General features: G+C 58.9%; 1 protein-coding gene across 1 annotated transcript in view; it reads right to left on the bottom strand.

The window, feature by feature from the left end:
* Positions 1 to 12,509, bottom strand: part of PPP1R9B (protein phosphatase 1 regulatory subunit 9B) — a 45,931-nt gene extending 33,422 nt beyond the window's left edge. The window contains exon 1 of the mRNA XM_077806468.1: positions 10,886 to 12,509. Coding sequence (XP_077662594.1) covers positions 10,886 to 12,250 — 1,365 coding nt within the window. The 5' untranslated portion in view covers positions 12,251 to 12,509. The remainder of the gene's footprint in view (positions 1 to 10,885) is intronic.
* Positions 12,510 to 27,286: the final 14,777 nt, after the last annotated feature.

Below are 27,286 nucleotides of genomic sequence, written 5' to 3'. Positions count from 1 at the left end.
ACATAAGACACAGCATGAAGAAGCTAAGATCTGACCATCTCCTTCAAGAGATGGAGCGAGGGGCACAGAATTGAGTACGGCAGAGGTCTGCCTGGCAGGCTAACAGCCCATGGCAAGGGTGTCTTTGCCAGTCCAAGCTGTTCCCCTACACTCACACCTCAAGACCAGTTGTAGCCTGAAGCCGCAAAGCCCTGGAGGCTGGGGGGGGTGGGTGGGCAGGGGGAGACACTTCTTTCATGCCAGATGAAGGAAGGAAGGGGTCCAGCTTTTCTCCTAGCCCTTGAGCTGGTCAGTTTCCATGCAGTCACCAGGGAAACCAGCAACAAACTGAGGAGACCATGGGGAGTATATTTTCTCTTTCATTTTTGTGCAGCCCATGCCAGAGCTGGGGGACTGGGCAGAATAAGGGGGGTGGGGAACAGGTATCATACTCAGCCCAGACAGAAGCCACCTATGGAGGCAGAAGCACAAAGATCAGGCATAGGTGATGCAAGTCATGCAAGGATTAATCATTTGCAGATAAATGCAAGGATCATACCGAGTTTGGGATACATTCCACGCATGGTCTTTGCAACATGCAGACTGCGATGCACCGCCCTTTCAACTTGTATAGCCCATGGATGATCTTTCCAGCTTGCAAATCCCAGGCATGATCCTGGCCCCATGCATGTCTTACCCTGCATGCATTTTTGCCAGAGTGGGAGCCCTTGATCTCTGTGCCCGTCAGAAACCTGGCCTTTTGAAGGTCACCCAGCCAGGCTAGAAAGTTGCTTTGTTCTGCAGGAAGTTCCTTATTTTATCAAGAGTTTTGAAGATTTTGCGTCAGCGCAGAACTTTGTCCCACTGCCTGCTGCTGGCCTTGCATTTTTACAATTGAAAGGCTCTTTATAGTCTAACCGAGTGACCTCTTAGGAGACCTTCACCCAATCCCCCCCACTGCCCCTCTCTCGCTTTATTCTAAGGAGGTCCCAAACGGCACAGATGAGCTAAGCCGGACACACGTGCGCACACACACAAAAACAGAGAGAAAAGGGAGGGAAGGAGGATTTATAGGCCAATAACACACACCCCAGACAATAGGCCAGAGGAGAGGTATTGATCCCACCAGCTGTTCAAAGCTGGAAGATAAAAGCAAAGACACTCACTGGAGCTGGGCCTGTATGTTCGTATAATGCAGTAAATCCCAGGTCCCATTAACTCTCGTCATGGGACAGCTTCTGCATGGGGCATCTGCTGTCCTCCGGGAGATCAGAGGGGGCACCCCCAAAGTTGGAAGCTAACAGCTCCAAGGGAGGGCGTAGCTGTCAGTCGGGGTACCGCAGATGTCCCTGTTCAGGAGTGAGCTGAACTACCTGGCACTATGATGCAACTGGCTGTCTCATGGTGAGGGTCATACAGACCCACCTCACTGTTCCCCCCCCCACACACACACTCCCATCCCTGCCGGAGCCCTGAGGCCATCCTGCCCCACCCACATGACGGCGAGAGCCTCAGCTGAAGTGCGACTCAGCCAGACGCCAAGCGCTGCCCAATGGCACCAGCGGAGGATTCGCCCCCGTGTTTCCACTCGTAAGGCCCCTAAGGGCTCCCAACACAGGCTCCCAACGGGCCATGCCCCACTGAACTCGGCAGGGCTGCAATTGGGGGAAGGCAGGGGGCTCAGCTCCCCCTCCACCCTTTGGCTCCGGACTGGAGCTGGAGGAGGGAGACGTTACTTTGCAGCCCCTTCTCTCGGCCCGGCAAGCCCTCCGTCATGACGAACGGGCGGCCAGGCCAGGCTTGCAGTCCTGCTGGCCCCGCTGCTAAGGAGGGCTAGAGCAACCCCACCATCAGGCGGTCGACTTCCTCTTCCACTCCCTCTGAACCAGTGCTGGCCGGGCTGCCTCTGCAGCGCCCCCCCTAAGCAAGACCCACAGGCCTGGGGCTCGGACCCACGTCTGCCATATGGCTAACCACCCCCTCCTTTCATTTCCGCGCGGCTTTAGGCTAAGGGAAGAGGCAGCTGCCAGGGTCAGCTCTGCAAAGCAAGGGGAGCAGCAGCAGCCCACCTGTCTGAGGGGATCTCTCCTTGCAAGACCCGTGCAGACATTGTAATGCTCCACACGTCGGGGCAAAGGCTGCATGGGCCTCCTCTCTGGTGGCAAGGGGAACAGTCCACATTCCCCCCTCGGGGTCCTCCCGGCCCCCCACATTCACCTGGCTGGGAATACAGGCGGAGCAGATGGCTCATCGACTCGTAGCAGGGGCTACCCCAGCCAGGCTCTCAGATAAAGCATCTACCACTCACGGAGAGAGGATTACAGCCATAAGGGGCTAGGAGGAGAAGGGATAACACCACTCGGCTAAACCCTCCGAACAAAAGAGTATTAGGGATCAGTGTCGTGGGCTATAGTGCAAAGCCCTGTGATACCCAGTGCATATAGTGCCCAACACAACGGCCATAACGCCAGCCCTTCCACCCAACGGGGCTGGCTGCATTCCGCTCAGCTGCAGGGGGCGGCCAGAGAGTTAACTCCCCGACCATTCATCCGCCGAGCGAAAGGACGGCCCGGCGGCTAGGGCAGTAGCTCGGGACTTGGGAAACCAGCATTCAGCTCCCTCCTCTGCCACAGGCTTCCTGAGTGACCTTGGCCAAGTCACCTAGACTGTTTTCAAGGCGGGGAGGTGTTGCTGCGTTTCAGTGTCCCAACACCCAACTGATTTAGGAGCCCGAGTCTCATTTTCAAAAGGGATTCAGGCACTTAGGAGCCTAAATCCCCGCAATTGTCAACGAGCGTTTGGCTTGCAGTTGCCGAAATCCCTTTTGAAAATGAGACTCGGGCTCCTAAATCAGTTAGGCGTTGCAACACCGAGATACCTTGAACAATCTGGACGGGCCTTGGCATCTGTTTCTCCTGCATCAAATGGTGAGAACAGCACTGCCCAGCCTCCTGGGGGAGCTCGAGAGGCACTCAGATGCCCTGGGAACAGTGGTTATATAGGAGATGGACAGGCTGCCCACCCCGTCAGAGCCCTGTGCAAGCATCCGCCAGGTAAGCGCCACGCAGGTAGGTCAGAGACATTCCCTCCCACTTTACAGAGAGGGCCAGGGACTCGCTCCGCATCCCCCAGTGGATCAGGGTCACAGGAAGGACTAGAACTTTGACTGCGATTTTCAAAGGTGCAGAAGGGACTTCAGCATCCAAATCCCACCAAAATTCAATGGCAGCCGGGGGTCCTACGCCCCTAGGCCTTTGTGCAGATCCCAGCCCCCTGCCCTCTGCAGGCGGAGCAGGCCTCCGGGAGCAATGCAGGTCGCTGCAACACCTGCAGACACTGAGAAATTATCTGGCCCCCCTGGTGCTTCCAAGCCAACGAAGGGTGTGACACAAAGGGATGCACTGAGGCCTAGTTGATATGATGCTGGCCCGAGGGCCATGGTTTGAGCATCCTCCAACACAGTCTGGGATGCTGCCCAAATATCCGACATCGGCCCCTCGGTCCATGTCCCGTCTGGATGGGTTAATACCAAGCTGGAGGCTGTTGGACAGTAACAGCCAGGGACTTTGTTTTCTCTGGGTTAATAACCAGAGCAATACCTGCTGCCGTTTGCCCAACGAGATCGGCCAACAAGACAACGTCGTGGGCTGCGGAGCATGCCTCTGTGTTTCGGGCCCTTCCGCAGCCGCTGCGGGGCCGTCATGACCTCAAGCTTGCTGTGAAGCTGCAGGTCCCCGGACCCCCAGTTACAGCAGCTCTGCCGTGCGGAAGCGCAAGGCGGGCGCGCAAGGCGGACGCGCACCGGCTCGACTCTTGTCATCTCCGTCAGCGGCTCCAGATCACGTGGCAGGAGGAGATCAGGAATGAGGACATGCGAAGCTGAACCCGGCAGCCAGCTCCATCAGCACTGGTTCGGGTTTTGGCGGCTTTCTGGAACGAATCCCAAAGCGTGTGCCCCCAGGAACGCCGCTGCGCGGGCGATCACAGGGGTGCCAAAAGCTTCGGTGGGGCGACACAACTGCCCGCGATGGACGTTGCACCGAGGCGGGGCGGCCTCATTCCGGCACAGAAGGGGTTATTCACCCTGTTGGACCCAGTTAGCCCTGTCCCTTCCCCCACTTCTGGCAGGGACAGGGCAGGAGGGATAAGGGCCGGGCCCCCGAGCCCAGTTGGAGGCAGAGCAGGGAAGGAGCCAGACGTCCCTTCCAGGGAGCCGAGTCGCCACGGAGCCCGTGACCAGCTGCAGCCAGCTTGGAGGATAGGCCAGCCGCGGCCCCCAGAGCCTGAGGGACCCAGAGAGGGAGCGCAGGGGGAGCCGTTCGGAGCGGAGACGGGGAACCAGGCCCCAGCGGCCACGGAGCAACCCAGGGAGACGAGACATTGGGACTGTTGTATTGCCAGGAGGCGAGGCTGCGACTTCCCGCTTCCTGGACAAACCAGCCCCGTCACCTGAGCCCCTGACTATTTGCCGGTTTAACGCTCAGGCAGGACCCCGACCCCCCGACTTCTCATCCAGGAGGCCTGAGCTACCACGTGCCCAGCGGCTAGGCTACGACCCAAGATGACTGATGGCCCGACTCGGTGCCAGCACCAATTCCCCGCCGCCGTCCAAGGGGGCGCCCCGCAGGAGACCCCAAGGACGTTACGGACACAACCAGCGTCTACAATCACACCACCTTCAGCACCTTGCCAGAGACCGACAAGGAAGCCGCGTCCCTTTGGGATTTGCCAAGTTGATGGTGGGCTGAGCGACTGTGATGACCGGTGGGAATGCACTTGAGCATAACAGAGACCCAGGTTTTAACCCTGCCTCTCTGGCGACTTTGGCCAAATGGGTTGAGCGCCTCCCTGCCTCAGTTTCCCCATCAATAAGGTGGATGCCTGCCTCCTCTGTGAGGGGCGTGAAGATGCGTGGATGGAAAGGGCTGTTATTTATGACGACGCTCCTGGCCTTTCAAATGCGCAGAGTCACGATTCCGATCCCAATGGCGTATCAGCCTCTGCGCCCCAACCCAATTCCCTTCCCAGGCAGAAACTGGACCCCAGCCCAGCCCTCCCAGCTGTCTGCGCTCTAACCAAAAGCCCCCACACACACGTCAACTGCACCCCCATATGTTTGCTGAGCACCTTCCCCGCTCAGCAGCCCCTCTCCACCTCTGAGCACACGCTGGGGGAGAGTGCCAGGACTTGGGCATGGCGCGCCTGTTCCCACACGGCAGAGGCTCCGTGCAGAGTACCAAGGGGCACTGCCAATTCTCTCCTTGCAGACGGCTTCTGTGCACATGGAGCAGATCAGCACATTGCCTCGGCTCCTGCTGCTCCCTTCACGGTAGGTATTCTAGGTATTTGGGCTGTCTGGGGAGGAAGCTGTTTGGAATGAAGCTCCCTGGGGCATTGTGTGTGGCAGAGAGAAAAACTCGCCATGCCAGCTGATCGGGGAACATTCCACCACCTTGAAACACGCCCACCAAGCCCTGGCCTTTGCCCCAAACAAGCTCAAACAGCCCATCCATGTAACGATGGAGCAATGCAACCTCCGTCACCTGCAGAGGGCTCGTCTCACACCCAGTCCTCTTAGGAGGGCCCCACAGTAGAGGAAGGGGCCAAACAGAACAGCCCTCCCGCCCCCAGCTCTGGCCCACATGCTACGGGTCAGTGAATATTGCAGGTGCCCCGCGGTGCCGCTCCACAGAGATAAGGGTGGTAAAGCAGCAGCTAGGGAGCAGCTATGGCCTCTCCTGCATCTAGCTCCGGAGGTCCCCCCATTCAAACCTCCGTGTTGGCCAAGACGGCGGCTGCTGCATTTCCATACAGCCTGCCCCGTTCGATGCCGCTAGCTGGCCTCTGGGAGCAGAAGGCAGCTGAGCTGGGTGAGCGTGGAACCCAGGCTCCAGGAGGTGAGGGCCTACTCTACGGGCTCGTTTGACAGCAAGGCTACACTCCGAAAACGGACCAGCTCCTTACTCCACATCTCGGCTCGCTGGGCAACGGGCGGGCCAGCGGACTCTGCTGGCTGGCGCGACTGTGCGGACCGATCGGCCCCAAGGCAGGGGCTCCCGTTAGCAGGGCGGCTCTAAGGGGTGCCGCACACCCAGCCCGGTGGCTCAGCCCTTGAGCGGGGGACTGCAGGGCTGGCGGCTGGCAGAGCTCCTTCACCGCAAGCAAAGGGGCGATCGTAGCCCGGGCAGGCACCAGCTTTCACATCTAGCTAGCTCTCGTGAGTAACAATGGCAGCGGAAGCCTGGTGACACAGGCCAGCCGCCCCAGGACAAGCCGGCTGGGGGCTTGGTACGTATTCGCTTTGCCAGCCGCCACGTTTGCACGACTACCATCGCTCGGTGCGAGCGCGATGAAAGCTAGCGTTGGTGTGGCTGCCCGTGCCTCAATCATACCCGCAGCCATCACGTGCCGGAGTCTATTTGATCTGGAAGCCGCTCGAGTGAAAACAATGGGCAAAGACCAGAGGGCAGGTGGGCAGGGCACCAGATCGGGACGCCGGGGTTCTATTCTCGTCTCTGCCACTGACTTGGGCCAGACATTTCCTCTCTCTGTGCTTCTGTTTCTCCTCCCACCCATCCTTGGGCTGGCCAGAATAGATTGCCAAGCTCTTTGAGGCAGGAACTCTATGTACAGGGCCTAGCACAACGGGGCCTCTAGAAGTACCATAATATATATAATAGCAACTCCACTGGGCTGTATGTTTCCGGCCTGATCCTGATCTCCTGATCTTCTCCCTCATTGGTATGAAGGGGCGTTATGCTGCTGGTTTCAGTGATCAGAGGCTAGGGCGCTGTGTCCACATATGAAGCCCTTGGCATGATGACATAAAGAAGCAGTTGGCGGGAAGGGACTACCAGGTGCGAGAAGGTCTGGGAATGACAGGAGGGAGATGCATCCCCTCACCCCCATTCCCCCTGAGGGGCATGCCCATGCATGAGGGGGTGCCAGCCACCTGAGGGCCTGGCAGGGGAGAGAATTTTAGAGGCGTGTTGCTATGGCAGAAAGTCCAGCCCAGCCCAGCTCCCAGCGTGAGAGAGAATCGCAAGGAATCCAGGCCCCGAATTCATCCTCCCTCCAGTTCGGCTGCAGGACACCCTCCCAATTTGAAATGCGCCACTCCCCGCACGCCAATGAGAAAAAACACACCAGCTAACCATTTTGGCAGGCCCAACAATAACACATGCCCGGTGCTCCTAAGCTGCCCCTGTTGCCTGGGTGGTACAATTTCAACAGGCTTTAAAATACAGCACTTGGCCACTCCCCGCCATCACGGTCCTCGGGCCCCGTTTCCAAGGGCTCTGCAGCACAACCAGGGACTGAGTTTCCAAAGGGCTCAACTCCCATTTAGGCAGCTAAAGAGCCAGGTTTTCCCGGTAGCTCTAGCCGTGACACCAACGACTAGATGTTCACAGGATCCCAGCACCCTCCAGGCTGCACTCTTCCGAAAACCCCGGCTGCTTCGGTGTCTGGGGCGGAGCGAGCCTCTTAGAACAGTTCCCCAAACACAGCCCGCCAGTGACCCTTCCCCAGCACGCCCCAGGTGCAGACAGAAGTGATCCGACTGACTCAGCAACGGAATTGGGGACGCGGCTCTATAAATAACCGAACTCAGAGACGCAGCAATCGCTGCTCCTCCAGCCAAGGGGAATGCAAGTGCGAGCAAGTCGCGAAGGCCCAGAAATAGCGGCCCGGCCCCCGGGAGTTCATCATCGCCCCGGGCATCGCCACTCTGCTGTATGGCATTCCAAGCCACTGGCACAGGTGGTCCATCTACAATCAGGAGCCCGGATGGGCCCTGCCAGTTCCAGCACGGCCCCTCTTGGGGATGTGGGGCATGGTAACTTCCCTTCCAGCTGACAGCAGTGGACCCTTTTGCCATGCCCCCCCAGGCATCTCCCTCCGTCTGTGTCCCCCCCCCACAGGCACCATGTATGTTTCTGCCCCCCACCCCCAAATCCTGCCCCAGATCGCTGGCGCAGTCACCCCTCCCCTCCCTCCTCTCCCCATCGCAGGCTCTTCCGTGCCCATCTGGCTCGGGGTGAATCTACAAGAGGGCCGGTCCCGCTTGCTCAGAGGCTATGACGAGAAAGCAGCCACATCTCGCGGGGGTGAGACTTCCCCTTTCTCACTTCTCCTGCACCCGAGGGGGCGGGGGGCGGGGGTGGAGAGAGGGGGCGTGATAGTCCAGAGATCAGCAGAGTCCTGATACCGGGCACCTAGCCACTCTTTCCCTGCCCCCACACCCCTTCACAGTACATCTCTGCCTTGGAGCTTCTTCTCCTCTGTGGACCCCCCCGGCCCCCCGAAGGCGACCCCACAGGGGAAGAGGAGTACATACTACACCAATGCCTGTTAGCTCAGGGACATGACCAATGACAAGTCCTTCCTCCCAAGAGATCCCAGCTGCTGAGACACACCAAACAATGGATGACAGGCAACTGTAGGCCAGTGGAGAGACAGGTAGTCCAGTCCAGAGGACAGAGCACTGGACTGGGGCCCAGGAGACCTGGCTTTGCCACAGACTTACTGGGTGACCCTTGGGCAAGTCTGTTTCCCTTTGTCTGGTCTATTTAGATTGTGAGCTCTTGAGGGCAAGGACTCCGACTCTGTATGCACAGCGCCTGGCGCATGGGGTCCTGATCTCAGTCAGGGCCTTCATTCGTGATGTTCAGGTACTGGGAGAAGGGCTTGTACAATGATCACTGTCCCCGTAAGGCCAGCAATGGGAGAAGGGCCCAGTAAACCCCTGGGACACTCATCACACGGAGAAGAGGGGTGCAATCCAAAATCACCGCCCACAAGGCAAAGACAAGCCACCGCTGCTCAGCCCAGCAACTGTACGCTCCTAGCCTCCTACCCCGATAGGCCACTAAGGAAACCCAGCAGGGCTCATCTGCATCCAGGTCTCCTCCTGGCCATGGCACACCACACAAGCAAAGTCTTAATGTCCTTCCCAGTTTATTCCTCTAACTGGGCAAATCTCCCCCTCTCTTGCGATGGCCCCACACCCCCAGGATGACAGCAATGCGTCCTGCTCTGGCACCTGCCACCCAAACGTTAACAAGCCCAGCCTCCAACCCTACAGGGAGCCCAGTCAGCCTGACGGCCCGTGCGCTGCACGTAGGGAAACTGAGGCACAGAGACAGGCGTAACTCACCCAAGGTTGCCCAGCAAGTCAATGGCAGAGCTGGGCATGGAACCCGACTCTCCTGACACCCAACCCTCTGCTTTAGCAAAAGGTCCCTCTGCACCACAGCCCCACCTCCCCACCCAGGTGCACCGACCCAGGGGCTGCCTATGGATAACAGCACTGCCCGGCTCCTGCCAGCGAATCTCTCGCGGACCGATTCCCAGATCCTCAGAGTCAGACCCAGCCTGGAATGGCTCGCGCGCCAGCCGCACACTGAGCCCCAGCTCAATCCAGGAGCAAGGGGTTGGTGGAGGGGGTAGGCGCACCCTGGGCCAACGGTCTGCAGAGAAAGTCATCCCCCACCACTTCATCAGCCACGCAACCATAGCTGCGGTGTAATTATGCACCTATTCCATGGCTCCCATCTCCTGGATCTAGGGTGGGTGCAGAGGGCCAGTTAAGCACCACAGTGGCATGGGCAATGGACCAGGGTGTCTGCCGATATGCACACACATCCATCCACTCTCCTCCCTGCCAAGCGAGCCCTCCTGGCTCCCATTCCCAAATCACATGCACTGGGCCAAATGCTGCCCCTGGTGTAACTCCAGAGAGGAATCTGGCATTAGATTCTGGCATTGGGGTGATTGTAGCCTCTTCTCGCGGGCCCCCAATGGGGCAGAGGAGCAGCGCGGTAGGGGGGCTAAACCCAGATGCCAATGGAAAGGCCTCCCCTGAGGTAGGATCAGACAGCTGGTATCCTCCCTTCACCCTCCTCGCCAGCTTCATGATCTCATCCTTATCCTGAGGCTGTCCATCCCTGTGAGAAGCCAGGCTCCTGGGATACACAGCAGACTCAGAGGGCCCCGTACCCAGGGATCTCCAGGATGTTCTCCTGCCCCACACTGCTCAGACCCCACCTGGATCCAGCAACCCGCCCGCCCCATGCCACAGATCTGCCCACAATGCCAGGGGGCAGCCTCATCCGGCCTATAGAGAATCCAGCAGCCTCGGCAGCTGCCCAGGCCTGGCTTGGCTTTGGGGTCCGGGCCGGCAGACTGGTGTCAGAAACCAGTCCACACTCTGCCAGCGGAAGAGAAAGGCGGGTTCTGCTTGCTCCACCAAATGGGGGTGGCTTAATGGGCTAAAGCCCTGCACCCCACATACCTACACCCCCTGGAATCACTGGGTCAATTTGCAGCAGGGCTGGCTCGGACCTTCACCGGGGTGGGGGGACAACCCAGACCCTACCCCACGGTCTTGCCTAGCCCTTGATAGCCCCTCGGCACTTCTCGCCCCAGTGAGCGCTTGGCTCTGCTGTACCTGGCCAATATCTTCCCCCACTCCCAGCCCCGCACTAGTGTGTCCCGAAGGATGCTGTCCAGCCACCCCAGCAGTGGCTGCATTTTATGGGTGCCAGCACAAAGACAGCACGTTGGCACAGATAGCATGGCACCCCCATAGCCCAAGATAAGTGGCATCGCACCCCAGCTGGACCAATACTAACTGAGGACGATGGCGTGACAATCTGGAAAAATCCCCGGGCAGGGAGCTACCAGGTGGCAGGGGAGGGAGGTGGCGCATGGAGCTAGATGTTAGGGGCTGCTGGGTTCTGATCCCAGCTCTGACACTTCCTCACCATGTGCCCCAGGGTGGGAATGACATCCCCGTCTCGAATTGTTCACACCTCCCCGCGGGCGCAGAGAGGGCTCCATTGGCCGGCACGCCCGGCCCCGTTACGCCCACCCTGGCGAGGCGTGGGGACGCCCAGCGGCCTACCTGGATGGGAGCCGTGCTGAACTGGATCTTGCGGTTGGGCACCAGCTCCTCCTCCTCCGACAGCCCGGGGATCTCCACGCAGCTCGACTCGGGCTCGTACAGCCCGTCGGCCTCCTCGTCCTCGTCCAGCCCGCTCCCCCCCGAGTCCTCCCCCAGCCCACTGTATGCACTGATGTCCACCAGGTCGGCCTCCGAGAAGTCCTCCTTCTTGGACTCGTCGCCCAGGTCGGCCTCCTCCTGCCCCTCGGCCTTGCCCTCCTCCTCGGGGTAGGCGTCCGCTTCTGGGGCCTGGCCGTGTTTCTCCGCAGCCAGGCCGCCGTTCTCCAAGGCCGCGTGCACCGTCACCTCGGCCTGGATCAGCTCGGCCCGCTCGGGCCCAGACGCCAAGCTCTTGCTCTTGTCCTGCTCGGCCGCCGTCTCCTCCGCCTGCTCGGCGGCCTCGAACTCCTGCTCCGAATCCCCGCTCTCCTCCACCTCCACCGGCTTGATCTTCCGCACCTCCTGGACGCTCTGGGCCCGTGGGCCCGTGGCGTCCTTCTCGCCCGGCCTGGGCGCGACTGGTTTGGGTTGGGCCTTCTCGCCCTCAAGATGCTTGGCTCTCAGTTGGAGAGCTGGCCCGTCGCCCCCCCTGGCTTCTGCCTTGCCCCCTTCCGGGCCCTGGAGGAAGACCCGGGACCTCTTGCTGACGATCTTGGAGTTGAGGGGCCCGACTTTGCTGGGGGTTTTGTGCAGGTTGTTCCTCAGGTCGGCCTTCTCGAAGACGGCGCTGAGCTGGCTGACAGTGGGCGACACGGCCTCCGTGTCCAGCTTGTCCAGGGACTCGGTGCTCCCGTTGAACCTCACCACCACGTCCAGCTTCCTGTCCTGGAAGCCGGCCCTCTCCTTCCTCAGCAGGAGCTTGTTGGTGGTCTCCTTCTCCTGAAGGCTCCGCTCGAAGATCTTCCGGGTCTCCTGGAGCTTGGAGACCGGCTTGTCGGGCTTGGAGTCGAAGCGGCTCACCCTCTCCGACACGCTGGTCCCCAGCTTCAGCAGCGCGCTGTGGTCCACGTTCTCGTTCAGGCTGCTGGCCCTGGGCAAGGAGAGCCGGACGGGCTTCTCCTTCACCTTGGCCAGGTCGCAGGTGCCCTCGCCCGGCGGGGCGGTCCCCATCTGCAGGAACATGTTCTTGATCCGGTGCACGTTGGACCCATACTTCTTGTTCCTGGCCTTCTTGGCTTCTTCGCTCTCGGCGGCCCCAAGGGCATCCTTTGTGGCTCGGAGGGCCTGGATCCCCGCTTCGTAGGCGTTCCTGTGGGGAGAGGCGCTTCTCAGGCTGCTGCTGCTGCTGTTGCTGGGGCTGGCGGTGGGGGGCTCCGTCTTCATCATGGTTCAGCGAGGAGCCTTCTCCGGTCGCCCACACCTCATAGCCTCACTCGGCCTCCTCTGGCTGGCTCCTCTTCCCCACAATGGCTCTCCCTGCCCGCCGGCTCACATCCCCAGCAGAGCCCCCCTAGTGTAGGAAGGGGCTACGCCGTACAGCGGGCATTGTGCAAGCGGAATGGGAGCAGGGTGGCGAGGAGGCAGGGCTGGTCGGTCCACAACTTGGCAGCCGGAGCAGGAGGGCGAGATCTCCCAAGGCATCGGCTCAGGCCATTGCCAGCCGGGTGACCAGATTCCCTCCCCCACCCCTCGCCCCTTCTCCTCCTCCTCCTCCTCCTCCTCCTCTTCCTCTTCCTCGCTCTCTCTTTCTGCGCCTGAATGGCTGGTGATGGAGACTGAAGGCTCCAGCTCTTCTGCAATCAGCACAGCCTACCGCCCCAGCCTAGGCTCCCTCTGGGTCTTAGAGAGATCACCCGAGCCCTCCTCTTCTTCCCCGCCTAAAGGAAACGGCAGGGCCATGCGTCCCCTGCAAAGCCCCATAGCCACTGAGCTAATCACCCCAGTAGGAGGGGGCCGGGACAACGAAAGCCCCCAGCTCTGCCATCGACTTATTCAAAACAGCAACCAACTCTGTAACACGACTCAGCCCCCCTCCCCGCCATCAGAGCTGCCAGTTCTCTGGGCGCCTTCCGCAGGGGGACAGATCCGCTCTTCCTGCTCCAAGCCAGTTACCACGTCCCCCTTTGGCTGCCCCCACGCCCGCCCCGCCCTCCGTGGCACGAAGGCTCGTTCGCTCTCGCCCTAGCTCCGGGCCAAGGCACGAGGCAGAGCCCTGGCCTGTTTGCAACACATGTGCTGTCCCACGGGCCCATGCTGCTTGCTCTAAGCAGGGGCTTCCCCTTTTCCCGGGTGATCTGGGGGACTCCCGCTGGGAGGGAGGCGGGTGGGGCCAGCGCTTCAAGGGGTAGGGAAAAGGGGTGTGTGGGTAGGGGGGTACTATCATAATTGGGGAGTAGCAGCTTTGTTGGGGGAAGGGCTTCAGGTACACCCCTCAACTCCCTGGCTCGATTGTTCTTGATTTGCCGAGTCCGCTTCCAATGCCCACCCCCCAAACACTGGCCGGGGGCACCTTTTAGGTTCTGCTGTGGTTGTTCCTTGCAGCCTTGGCAAGGCAGGCCGGCTGAAGCCCCAGTTGGGATCTGGTTTTCAGAGGGGCAATTGCTCTGGGCGCGTTCATCTCCTTTGAAAAAGAGACCCGCTTTGCCGAGGCGCTGATGGCCGAGGCTGTGGCTTGGCTCCCTGGCTAAATCAGGCCCCTAAATACAGTGCTAGCCGCCTAGCGTTAACCACGTGAGTTAGAAGACGCTGGCCTGTGGTTTCAGCGCTTCATCTCAGTCACCATACGCTGCCCTGAAACCGAGCGTATTTCCCCTTGGACATATTCTGCCTCTGACATGGCCAGTCAAGGCCATCGGATCGTGTCCATTCAGCACGCACACAGATTTGCATTGTGGGATTTCCATCCATGAGCCCATTGGGGGCAGAAATCGGAGAGTTCACAGCATTACCTCGCAATGGAGAGCTTCAAGGAGCCAAATTCATTCCTGGGGAAACTCCATGTGACCCCCTAGGGGCCTGGCTTCTCCTCTCCCTTACCCCCATGTCAGTCTGCAGTAACCCCTGTTTTTTACTTGCGTTACAGTAGTGTCTAGAGGCTCCAATCAAGCTCAGAGCCCCAATTAGCTAGGCGCTGTGCAGATACACAGCGAGAGGCTTACTCCAAAGAACTCACAAGCTAAAGAGACAGGCAAAGGGTGGGAGGGGAAACTGAGGCACAGAGCAGCCAAGGGACTTGCCCATGGTCAGCGGCAGACCCAGGAAGAGAGCCCAGATCCATCCAGCCCTACACACTGCCTCTCTACGTTCTGACCAAGTCACAGCCACGTACAACTGGCTGGTGGGAAAGAGGAATCAGGCCCCTCAGGGTTTGATTTCAGTTTCCCAGCATCCCTCAGTGCTGTCCCTTGAGCTCCTCAGGAGGCAGAATCTGACCAGCAGACACACGAGGGTCAGGGCTCAGCTGCAGTGGGTCACAGCTAGTCCTCGTCTTCGCCATGGCATGCCAGGCAAGCAGCGGCCGTGTGTCCTTCAAAGCACAGGGCTGGGAGTCAGTCCTGTACCCAGCTGGATGCATCTGGTCACCTCCCCGCATCTCAGCTCCCCCACCTGTAAAATGGGGCTGGCGATCTGCCCCTGTCGGCGAGGCCCGCTCCCTGCAAAGCTCTTGGGGTGCTCATCGGGAACCACAGCGCACTGTCGCTATGGATGAATCGCTCCGTCGACACGGGGCAGCCCTCCCTCCAGGCTCTAGTCTCCAGGCAAGACTTCCAGCAGCAAGGAGTCAAACTGGGGCGCCTTGATTCCGAGAGGATTGAGGCGAGACGCCTCAAAGGGGCTGGATTTTCAGAAGGCGCCTACCCCTTTAAGAGGTCTCGACCTGGGCCCCCGTAAATCACTCGACCCCCTTGGATAATCTTAGCCCCTGGGATAGGCAGGAGTGGGTTCCACCAGCCACTCCATGTCTGGCCTGGCTCCCCTCCCTTTCCCAAGGCCCCCAGCATGGGAACCAGGCGGCACCAGGACCCTGAAGATGCCAGACGACAAAAGCTCCCCCTCCACTACGTTGCTTCCTGCATCTTCTGCCTTTTTGTGTATGAACCAGCACAGTTATACGTCCCCCACCTTTTCCTTCCCCCTCTGCAGTTCTCCCCCGCCCCCTTCCACCCAAATCCCAGCCCCACAGCAGCTGCAGAGCGGGCAGGGGAGGGTTCTGTACTGGGATCCAGGGCAGAGAGGCGAGGAGCAGGGATCCAAACCCCATGCCAGGCTGCAATTGATTTCTACACCACAAACCTCCCCCCCCACTCCCCACACACACACCCCACCACCCGCCAGCTGCAAGAGCCGATTACACCTCTGGCCTGACTCATCTGTCCTGCAAACCCACCGACCACAAGCCTGGGCATTTAACCCTTGCCGGACAAGAGGCAAGAGTCACATAAAGGGAAAGTGAGCTGTAGCTCATGAAAGCTATACAAATAAATTGGTTAGTCTCTAAGGTGCCACAAGTACTCCTTTTCTTTTTCATAAAGGGAAAAGGCACGTTATGAAACTCCCCCAAGAGCCTCTGGCCCCCTGTGAGCTGCATCCTGGGAGTACGGTCACCCCTACAGGCCCCAGCTGAGATCAGGGTCCCATTGTGCCAGGCGCTGTACGTGCATATAGCAAAATAATAATACCTAGATCTTACATAAGAACAGCCACACTGGGTCAAACCCATGGTCCATCTAGCTCATTGTCCTGTCTTCCGACAGTGGCTGGAGCCAGGTGCTTCAGAGGGAATAAATAGGACAGGGCAATTATCAGGTGATCCATCCCCAGTGGTCCAGATTCAGTTTCTAGGCATCAGAGGTTCAGGGATGGGGTTGTGTCCCTGACCATCGTGGCTAATCGCCACTGATGGACCTATCCTCCGTGAATTTATCTACTTCTTTTGGCTTTCACAGCATCCCCTGGCAATGATTTCCACAGGCCGACTGTGCTGTGCGCAGAAGTGCTTCCTTATGTTTGTTTGAAACCCGCTGCCTACGAATTGCTTTGCGTGAGCCCCTGTTCGTGTCTTACATGAAGGGGTAAATAACGCTTCCTTAACTTTCTCCTCACCATTCCTGATTTTAGAGACCTGTATCATATCCCCCCTTAGTCATCTCTTTTCTAAGATGAGCAGTCCCAGTCTTGTTAATCTCGCCTCCTTTCACGGTGTGCTTTTCCTCAGAAGCTCTCCACATTCTTTGCAAAGGAGATAAGCCTCACTACCACTACGTGGGGAAATTGAGGCCCAGAGAGGCGAATTAAGAGACAGTCTCTGCCCCAAAAAGTTTCCAGGCTAAGTAGACAAGACAGATAAAGGCGTCAGCAAAAAGCACGGAGGCAGAGTTGGGGACAGAACCTGGTCTCTGATCCCAGCTTGGACCCCAGAGCCTGTGGACTAGACCACCCAGGCCCTACACGAGAAAAGACAAAGGGAAAACAGAGAGAGGCCGTGACTTGCCCAAGCAACAGAAGAGTTGGGACTAGCACCCAGGACTCCTGAGTTATAACCACACACCCTGGCAGCCTTGTACTGGGGGCAGCTATATCCTCACTACCTGCGCCAGCTACATTAACCCCCACCGGTGCTGCAGTAACCCCTTCGTCTGCAGTGTAGACATACCCACAGCAAGAGGCAGCCCCGCCCCAAAGAGCTTACAGTCTAAATTGACAAGACCCAGGAAGGAAGGGCCGTTATTCCCATGGCGAATGGAGGCCCAGAGGGATTCAGTGTCTTGCTCAAAGTTCAGCCAGTGACAGAATAGAACTCAGATCCCTGGAGTACTGATGCAGAGCCCTGACCACTCACCCATGCTGCTTTAATTTATCATGCCTCTCCCCCCTGGGTTGCATGGGCTTTTCCTGCAGTGCCGAACAATTCACAGTCATCAGGGCCAAGCGACTGGACCGGGGCTTGTAGACATCCGTTGAATGTAGAACCATCCTTCTGCTCTACTCCACACTGATTAGGTCTCAACTGGAGTATTGTGTCCAGTTCTGGGCGCCACATTTCAGGAAAAATGTGGACAAATTGGAGAAGGTCCAGAGAAAAGCAACCAAAACGATTCAAGGGCTAGAAAACATGACCTATGAGGGAAGATTGACAAAATTGGGTTTGTTTCGTCCAGAGAAGAGAAGACGGAGAGGGGACATGATAACATTTTTCAAGGACATAAAAGGTTGTTACAAGGAGGAGGAAGAAAAATTGTTCTCCTTAACGTCTGAGGATAGGACAAGAAGCAATGGGCTTAAATTGCAGCAAGGGTGGTTTAGGTTGGACATTAGGAAAAATGACCTGTCAGGATGGCACTGGAATAAATTGCCCAGGGAAGTTGTGGAATCTTCATCTTTGGAGATTTTTAAAAGCAGGTTGGACAAACCCCTGTCAGGGATGGTCTAGATAATACTTAGTCCTGCCACGAGTGAAGAGTACCGGACTAGATGACCTCTCAAGGTCCCTTCCAGTCCTATGATTCTGTTAACCACAGGCTCAGATTGCTCCCTGGCAAACTCCAGTACACGTCTAAACCGAGCAATATTAGTCATTTCAATACCTGACCCAAACCATTTTAACACACTGATGTATAGTCTACACACAGGACTCCTTGTACCCACTGCTGAAATGCAGCCACTTCTCGGGGGGGAGCACAGCTGCTGTTTAACAGTAATGCCATGCCAGACTGCTGAGTTCAATACAGCGGGAGAATTTTAAGCAGACACAATGCACTTTTCCAGCAGGACCCTGGGATCAACGCCCCGACTCTCGTCCGATTGCAATGGAATTGATTAACAAGTGCAAGAAGCCAGGAACTTGGCTTCAAGGCTCACACAGAGGACGGCTCTTCCAGCTGCACGATCTCAAGCCGGGGGATTGATTCAGCCACGAGTCAGTGGGAAGAGCAGTGAATCACCCGCAGCTCTGCCTGCCGCGCTCTTCGGAGGTCTCCTTCAAGTGCTGCCCCGGATTAGCTTGGGAGGTCACACGACACGCGCTGGGATGGCGGCCAGGCAGGTCTGTTGCAGGTGTGATGCAAACTCGCACGAGCTGACGAGGCTCCGAGCGGCCCTGGAATGCTGCTTTCTCTTCCAGTCCTGTTCACCGCTCCCGCAACCCGGGGAGACCTGCTATTCCAGTCCTGGAGCACCAAGCATTTCCCTTCTGACCGAGAGCCCTTCCAGGCCTGGGCCCCCGTCCCGTGTCACGCTGACATGATCTGGCCCAGCCCTGGGGTCTCCCACATCTCTGCCGAGGCCCCTCAACCTGGTTATTCTGGCCTCCAGGGTTCTGCCATGGTCAGTTCTCTGCATTGTTTCGACCTGCTGCTCTCTCCCTTTTAAATCAGGAAATACAGTTTCTGCTGTCCCGGGGGTGGAAAACATTCAGTGTCAATCACAACTGGCCACAGATATCCCGTCGTACCAGGCCGTCCTCCCGCCCTTTCCCCCGCGGGGAAATCCAGGGACCAAACTATGCTACACTCTGCACCCAACGCTGGATTTGCCAAGCCCGCGGCAGTGTTTCCACTGGAAGGATAACGCCGCAAGGGCTGCCAGAAACGCACGCCGTCCAACCTTCCCCGACAAACAGACTCACTCGCCGAAACCGTCTGTGCGGAGAACGCTGGTCGAGGCGGGGTTCCCTGCACGCGCTGTGCAGGGGCCAGGGTAGATCCCAGCGGGCTCTGGTGGGTGAAGAGCTGCTCTGGAAGCAGGAGGCCAGGACCAGCCAGGGGCCTGGGGAGAATGAAAATGAGTGATATTGACCCGTTCTTAGCCTGCCTAGCAGGGATCCCGGCAGGGAACGCTGCCTAAGGAAAGGGGATAGGTGGGCAATCTAGGCCAATCTGTAACCAAGCCAGCAGGTAGCCCGGGAGGGACCCAGAGGGACAGTGAATGAATGACACACACCAATTCCTAGCCCCCCCCAGCAGGGGTCACTGCAAGATTGGGATGGATGGGACACACAAGAGGGAACCTAGCGCCTCCTTGAGCCAGAAGGGGCACAGTGCAGAATAAAACGAATCCAGTGAAAACTCCCCTGCCAGCCAGGCTGGAATAACACTGGACAGGATGTGCGGCTCAGCTGGAGGAGACAGGTGAGTTCTGTAAAGCCAGGTCTATAAACACCCCACAACGGAGAGGGGAGAGGCGAGTCCACACCTCTGAGTTATTGTTTCAGGGTCCCTGCAGACCCAGACGGCCCCCGGGTCAGTTACGCTCAGCTCAGTAGCCTTGAGGGGTTTTCTTTTTTATCTCTCAGTGAAAGCGGAGATTCGGCACCATCTGTGTTCCGCCGGCCACGTAGATGTACATGGGATGGGAACAGAACCCAGGAGTCCTGACTCCCAGGCACCTGCTCAAAACTGCTATTCGCTCCCTCGTACGCTGGGTTAAGCTACCTCCACTCCCAGCGTAACTCCATCTCGGTCCCTAGAGTGGTGCCACGCACAAACCTCTCACCGCATTTCCTCCCCACTGCAGTTTCAGTGAAACACAGGATCCTGCTTCACTTCCTGTCCTAAACTCGCTGCCGCGGCCCACCCCAGAGGTGGCCACGCAACAGCGCCGGGCGGAGCTCTCGCAGCCTGTACGGGGCCGGGGGGGCGGGGGGGGGCTGCTAACTTCTCTGTAACCAGCACATTTACTCCGGTGCCAAGGGAGTGAGATGGGGAATGAGGATCGAGCCCTGCCATTTGCAAACCAGTTTGTCGAGAGCCCACGGGATGTTCGGATGAAAGGGCTTCACTAAACGCCAGCCGTTGTTAATTATTAATCCCCATTATTAATAGGCATGACAGTTCCGTTGCCACGGGGTGGGCGGGGAGGAGGGGTATTTCTTTTCTGCTCGCTGGTCCCCTCCCAGTCCAGCCCCAGCCATTCTCCCCACTACCCCAGGAGGTTCAAACATTTTCCAGATCGCTCTCCCAGTGCCCACCCATCTGGGGTTTCCCTGCCACAGGCCCCTTCCAGGAATTCGCTTTGCTTTCCAACTATTTAAAGGGCCTGGTGCTTTTGCTAGCACTGAAGTCAGTCTGGATTCGTCTCTCTGGACTGGCTTACTCTTGCTTTGATGTGAAGGCAGCTCAGTTGAGGCTTATCCCCAGGTGGTAACAGCCTCCCTGAGAATTTCCCTCAGCAGGCAGCTGGCATACAGGTACCACATTATCCCTACTCTCAACATCCAGCTCAGGGAGGGTGTTGGGGGCATAGCCGGGATGCCTAGCACTATGGTCATCCTCTACTTCCCTGAGGATCATGGGATACACAGCACAGATTTAGAGCAGCCTAGGGGCTGCTCTAATTTACATCCGCATCCTGCATGGCCCTACCCAGACAAAGGGAGTGCACATGGGCTTTAAGCCATCATCTTACCCCGTCCCTGTCCTGGCATAACTACAAGTCAGGGCCATTGACTTCAATGGAGCCATTTCCAGTTGGCACCGGAGTGAGATCAGAATCAAGCCCTCCAGTCCAGGTTTGCCGGAGCTCAGTACATTGGGTGCTGATCACTTTAGCAAATCTGGGCCCAGCGGTGGGTACTGAGCCCTTGGGAATCCGCGGGTGGTTGCTTTCTTCCCTGATCCCTCCTTCAGAGTCAGTCACGCCTAGGGAACAGACTCCTCATTCCAAAAGCCCCCGTTCACGTTCACACGGGGGCTCCCCCTCAGCTACCTACTATCTAGCGCATGACAGCTATATTTAGCCTCCCTTTTTTCTCTTGATAAAAGCCCTGCAAGTATGTATTTCAGAGATCAGCCACGCCAGCGTGGGGGCTGCGCCCACCTGAAGGGAAGGGGAAGGGCTGGAGGGAGCTGATGCTGACAGGCATTCGCTGAGTTTGCAGCCTGCGTGGTCGGCGGAGCTGCTCACGGCAACGCCGTTTCGAAACACCTAAAGCCGCGAGGGGAGTTGCATCCAGTGGTGCGGGCTAGTGGTTAGTGCAGGAGTCAAGGCAGCAGGGCACCTGGGTTCTGATCCCACCTGGGAGGGAGGGAGCTCACTCAGCCAGAGAACTCCTTAAAGTGGAGTTTAGTCTACACATTCAAGGGCAACAAGTGGGAATCTGGACTTCTGAGTCTCATTCCCAGTGTTAAGGGGGAGAGTAATCTCGTGGTTAGCAGCACATAGCAATCTGAGTGCAATGGCTTAGGGCAGGAAATGAAGAATACCAAATCCAGTTGAGGCTGCAGGGTGAAATTTTTTTTGTGGGGGGAGGCAGAACATAAGTGAGCGAATGTGCTTTAAAACAATGGGTTAAAACATGGTCAGCAGAGTGATCTAATGGGCAGAGAAGAGGGGTTGGGAGTCAGGACTCCTGAGTTCTATTCTTGGCTCGGGAAAGGAACTGGAGTCTCAGGGTTGGGGGGAAGGGGGCCTGGGAATTGGGACTCTTGGGATAGTTTTGTCTGTGCCACTGACTGATTCACTGTGTGGCCTAAGGGGGCACCGCTTACCTCGTCGTGTTTCACAAATGGGTATTGGACGTAAGTGCCTCTCCTGGGCATTGGAACCTGAATTCGTTAATGGGTTGAAAAGGCCAGGAGCATCCAGTGAGAGATGCTCCGGAGGGCGCGTGAGGGCTCAGTCTCCTCCGCTCTGGATACCGGGGTGCTGCAGAAATGCACAACTGGAGAGTCACGTGCACGGCTATTCGCGCGTGTGTACACACACAGCGGCATGGGCACACACCTACACACTCGCACGCGTCCGTGCACACCCGTGCACGGCTCTCTCCCCGTGCCCTGAAAATGTGCGGGCCACATTCCAGCTCCCAGGGAGTTTCTGGAGCAGGTACATGCCCTGGAAACCAAGGCTCTGTAATGGGAGCGGGGCCGGAGCGGCCTACGTGAGCACAGCTGCCCCTGGGGAGCCCCGCCAAGGAGAGAACACCACACTGAAGAGCGGAGCAAGAATCTTAATGGAGACTAATGAGGCTACTGGCTTTGCTCCCTGCAGCTCCCCCCCAGCTCAGACCCCCCCCCCAGGGCTACCCCACTAGCTCAGGCCCCACAGCTCAGACCCCCGCCTGTGGCCTCCCCACGACTGATCTCAGCCTCCCTCAACTCAGACCCGCCCCTTGCAGCCTCCGCCCAGCTCAGACCTCCCAGAATAGACCCCCCCCCCCCCGTGGCCTCCCCCCGAGCTCAGACCCCCCTCCCTACGGCCACCCCACAGCCCAGACACCCCCCTCCCCCCGCCCACGGCCTCCCCACAACTGGTCTCAGCCTTCTTCAGCTCAGACCCCCACAAACAGACCCCCCCACCGCAGCCTCCCCTCAGCTCAGACCCCCCCGGGGCCTCCCCCCGAACTCAGATCCCCCTCCCTATGACCACCCCCCCCAGCCCAGACCCCCCCTCCCTACAGCCGCCCCACAGCTCAGGCCCCCACTCTCTGCGGTCTCCCCACAACGGATCTCAAACTCCCTCAGCTCAGACCCCCCACACACACTTCCTGCAGCCTCCTCCTGCCCAGCTCAGACCCCCTCCTTCAACTCAGCCCCTCCTCCCTGCACCCTGGCACCCCCACCAGGCCAGCCCCCCCTTCCCCACCCAGCTAAGAGATGGGGCGAAGGGCAGCCCGGTGAGAACTTCCCGCACCGGCTGGGGGCTGGGATAGCCCCGCTCAGCGCCTCTCCCCCCTGGTGGCCACCTGCCCGTACTGCACCCGCCCTCCCCCAGCGGTGCCAGCTGCCCTCTGTCCCCCCCAGGACCCGCCCCGTGTGCTGGGTTGACCCCGCCATGCCCTGGGCACGCGTGTCTGCAGCTTGCCCCCGCGCCCCCCTCCCGGGCTAGCGCTCGCCCCCCGCGGCAGTGCCCGGCCTCAGGGAGGGGGCAAAAGCTGCCCCCTTAGCCAGCATCTGGCGGGGCAGATGCACCCTCTTCCCTGGAAAATGCATCCTCCCCGGGGCAAGCTCATCGCTGAGGGGCCCCCAGAGCTGGATGGAGGCGGGCCCCCCTTTCCCTAACGCAGGCTGCTCCGTGGCTATCCACCGCCCCCCCCCCCAGCCCCCTATCCCCGCTCTCCACCCACCCTCCTCTGCCACATCCCAGGGCGAATCAGGCCAGGCCACTCAGCAGGCAGGGAGCCGCAGCCGTGTGTTAATAACAGGCCTGTTGCAGAACATAAAAAGCCCCTGCCAATGAGTCACATACACCCCGGGAACAAATAATCACAGGCCCTGGCATGGGCGGGCACCTGCCTGCCAAGCCCGCTGCCATGCTGAGATGGCAGGGAGGGGGTTAGAGGACCCCACCCCCGCCAGTCCTTTGCAAGGAGGTGCCAGTCAGCCTGCAGCCTCCTTGCTTTCACTCTGCAGCGGGAGGTGCCCTGCGATGCCCATGACCCCACCTGCCGGCAGAGGGGGCAGAAGCTCACTGGCAGCAGGATGTCAGGATGGGGTGGAGGGGGGGGGGGCAAGGCCATCAGTGGGCCCAGCCCCGTCCTCCCCTCTCCAATCTCTTGCTCTTCCTCTAAAGGTGTGGGGGTACCTCTGGGGTGGGCCGGACTTGCCCAAGGGCACCCAGGAAGTGCACGGCTGAGTCTGCAATTGACCGCAGTTCTCCTGAGTCCCAGTCCGGTGGCCGGTCCACTAGACCCTCTCTCCGCCCCCAGGCTGGGCTGGGGCACAGGCAGCCCTGCAGAGATGCCACCTTAAACGAGCGGAGGAAACACACACCTCCCTAAATATAGACGCCACTCGCACACAGGCTTGGAGGCCTGGACGGAAAAGGGGGAGGGTGGCTGGTTAGGGGGCGCTGGGCTCACAGTGGAAACAGGCAGGAGATAATCTATCCATGGGCCATGCTCTCTGCGGGCAAATTGGCTCACGCAGCCCTCTCCTGCCGAGGATGGGTGTTTGTCCCACTTCTATGGGGGGTCTCTCTACCCCTTGTTCCTCCACCTTGTTGTTTCCCCAAAACCCCCCTGCACCCGAGTCATCCCATTCGCCCTCTTTGTCCCAAATCAAGAGCGGCGCTTTCCCTCCTAGGAGATCAAATACCGCAGAATCGGTCCCTAAATCTGTGCAGGGAGGGCTCTCAAGGTCCGCACTGTCCTGCTGTGGGGACAGGAAAGGACAAACAGCCAGGAAACGGGGGACCTGACACAAGCCTTCGCTGGTCAGAATGTTGCAAAGTTTTTACTAAATTTAAATATTAAAGGAGGAAGAATCAGAGGGGAAATCTGATGTTTTTGCAAATTTCCTTCCCCCCTTAACAATTTTTGAGCTGGATGAAATGTTACAGATTTAAAGGGTAAGGGGGGGATTGTTTTGAAAATGTCCCTATCTCTAATGATTTGGGCTTGCACTAGGGCAGCTGTAAATAACCCAGAAGCACTGAGTGCAAGACCCATTGCGCCAGGTGCTGTACACACCGTTTTGGGGCTGAGGAGTTTGCAATATAATTAGACGAAGGATGATTTATCCCCATTTCACAGGTGAGGAACTGAGGCTGAGAGATGGAGCGGAGAGGAGCGAGACAGACTGAAGAAAGGAGCGGGAGAGTGGGAGAAATGTGAACGAAAAGATAAATGCAACCTATATACTGTCCAGGGGCCCACTCAAAACAGCTGCCAAAGTTTACTCTTCCCCTGCGGTTTGGCTTCCCCTTTCACCCTGTTTCACATGTCTTTGCAAGTCTAATATTAACCCTTATGGAACTGTACTGTCACCACTGCCCTCTAGTGGATGGAAGCAGAACTGTTGCATATGTCCTAAGCCCCATACTGCTGAGTAATGAGGGTGATTCTCCAGTCCCTCACCATAGAGGACTGTGATCTGCGAACAGGAAGAGCTGAATTTTGTCCCCACTGTTTTCCTAGAGGCTGTGTCCTGCACCATAGTGACCAGTGTGTAGCCTTTATCCTCTCCCTGTCCCCATTTCACTGTGCTGGAGACGGCCTTTGCCTACCCACAACTCACAGCATCCGTTCAGGCTTCCCCCACCCCCCATCTCCACCTATCCATGGCACTTCAACCCGGCCCTCTAGGGCTGGGGAAGACAGGCGAATCCTTTCCGATTGCTCATTCAGTCCTCGCTTTTTTGTACAGATTGTGGCTCTCCATTAAGAACAGTGCCTTCAGCAGCACCGTGGCATGGCGTCTGAATACATGTTTGTTGTGGCATCTGTGTGGTTTGTATTTTCATCCACTCGATCCCTTGAATGGTGTAATTAGCGAAATGGGAGCAGGGTCAGAGCACCTGGAGCGGTGTCTGTGGGCAGAACGGGCCGGGGCTGGGGAGATCTGGACCACTCAGCTCACAGTAACGGGAGTGAAACCGAGGCCTGATCAGAGAAGGCGTCTCGCCGAATCCTGCCCCTCTTCCCCACGTCGGTGCGTGGCCTCTTGCTCCTCCAGTCGCTCCCCTGATTTCAACGGGAGCCGTCCAGGAGCGAGACCCTGCTCGGCGTGGGTAGGACACTGAGACCTGATCCTCGGGGCTCGGTTAGAACCAGCCCTGGTGCAGCTGGTGTGAGACCCTCCAGCACATTCCAGGTAGACCCCGTGCCCAATGGGCATGGCGGTCGATCACGCCCGCCTGCTGGGGGCGTCAGCCGGTGCCCTAGAGGCAGGAGGCTCTGCAGGCATTAGACCAACCCCCATGGCTTTCCAATGGTGCTTCTTCATCCCTTCCCTGTCCGACAGGAGATGGCCAAGCCCACGGGCCGGCGTCACTCCAGTTGAGATGCTTCCAGGAGCCTTTGAGACCCGCTGCAGCACGGTTCCTGCCGCCCAGTGTCCAAGTGCAGGATGGCGTCATTAGGGTGTCAGCCTCTCCCGAGTCGGTGGGAACTAAGACCTGAGCCCCACACAGCTGGGGCCAGCTCTTCCCAAGAGCTCAGCACGCCGGGGGCAAACTTGGCCCTACGAAACCATCGCTATCTGCTCTGTGTGCAGTGACCTCCGGGGGAAGATTTGCTGCGGCTCACTCCAGCTTCTAGGGACATCCCAAAAGCCTGCAAGCCACAGCTGCCCTCCTGGCCGGCAGCCTGGGCAGAGAGGCCGGGGGGGTGGGGCTGAAGGAGCTACAGAGACCATGCTCCCAGCCCAGAGGTTGCTGCTCTGTAAGGGCTCCCTTCTCGCCCCCAGGATGAATCGGAGAAGCGTGGGGGGAGTTGGCATGCAGCCCTACCCACCAGGTCACAGCTCTGGCTGGCTTCTGCTTCTCAGTCCCCCAGGCCAGGCGGGGCCGTTGGAGGGTGGGATGTAGGGCTCCCCACCAGGCAGAGGGCGTGGCTGCTCTGTGCACCATGCCACCACAAGCCAGCCTCCCCAGCCGTGGTGGGCAGATGAGACCGAGCGGTGACGATCGCTGAGCCCGAGGCAGGTTCACAGGGAGGTTAGTGGAACAATCCAGCTGTGGGCAAGAGATGACCTCTGAGCCAGCACAGCACCGCGGGCAGGATCCTCAGCCACGCATGGCAGCTGGGGCTCACAGGCCGCACGGCCAGCCCCCTCTCCCCGGCACCGCCGTCCCCCGAGCCGGGCAAGGGCCCCGGGATCCCGGACACAGCAGAGAATCAGAGCAGCACGTGGCGACTCTGTGCCAAGACAGCTGATGCGTGGGAGGTTTTACCTGGCCGGGAGGAGATCAAGGAGTCAGTGGGAGGAAGAGAAGGCTGGGGGGGAGGAGAAGGCTGGGCCCAAAATGTGTCTGGATCCAGGACATCGGTCGCCCCTTTCTCCCTGCCCCACACGAGTGCTGGCAGGGCTGGGTCCTCCATGGCAGAGGCCACTCCCCGCCAGCTGCAAGGTGCTTGGCCCTGGACCCACAGCCAGACCTTCTCCACCTGTAATCCCGTTAACTCTCCCAGGATAACCTGGGACAGGCATGGGGCCTGAGCGAGGGCCGGGGCAATCCCCGTGCAGTAGGAAGGGAGACCGAGGGGATGTGTGTGTGTGTGAGGGGCTGTCAGGGATTGCTCTGCCCAGAGAGTTGTGACTGAATCTGGCCAGCAGGGGGTGCTGTTCTGCAGCAGGTCCCCTCATTCCCAGGAGACTCCTGTGAAAACAAGGGGGTCACTGGGGCAGTTCCCCCCCACCCCCGTGCCCTGCGGTTCCCGCTGGCTGCAGCATGCCCACTGGGCACATACTCCCCTGGGCACATACCCTCCTGGGCACCTAACCCCCATGACACCTACCCCTGGGCACCTACCCACTGGGCACCTACCTGCCCTGGGCACCTACCCCCAGGCACATACCCGCTGGGCACCTACCCCCCTGGGCATATACCCACTAGGCACCTACCACCCTGGGCACATACCCACTGGGCATCTACCCCTCGGGCACATACCCAGTGGCACTTGGCTCGCCCTGGGGCTATTAGCTAGACAGCCAGCTCTGGAGCTCAGTTCCACCTTGTCTAGACCCCCCCACCACCCCAGCGGAT

The sequence above is a fragment of the Eretmochelys imbricata genome, chromosome 27 (genome assembly GCF_965152235.1).
Source record: "Eretmochelys imbricata isolate rEreImb1 chromosome 27, rEreImb1.hap1, whole genome shotgun sequence".
NCBI lineage: Eukaryota > Metazoa > Chordata > Testudines > Cheloniidae > Eretmochelys > Eretmochelys imbricata.
The sequence above is the reverse complement of the archived record's forward strand: the minus strand, read 5'-3'. Positions and strand labels throughout refer to the sequence as shown.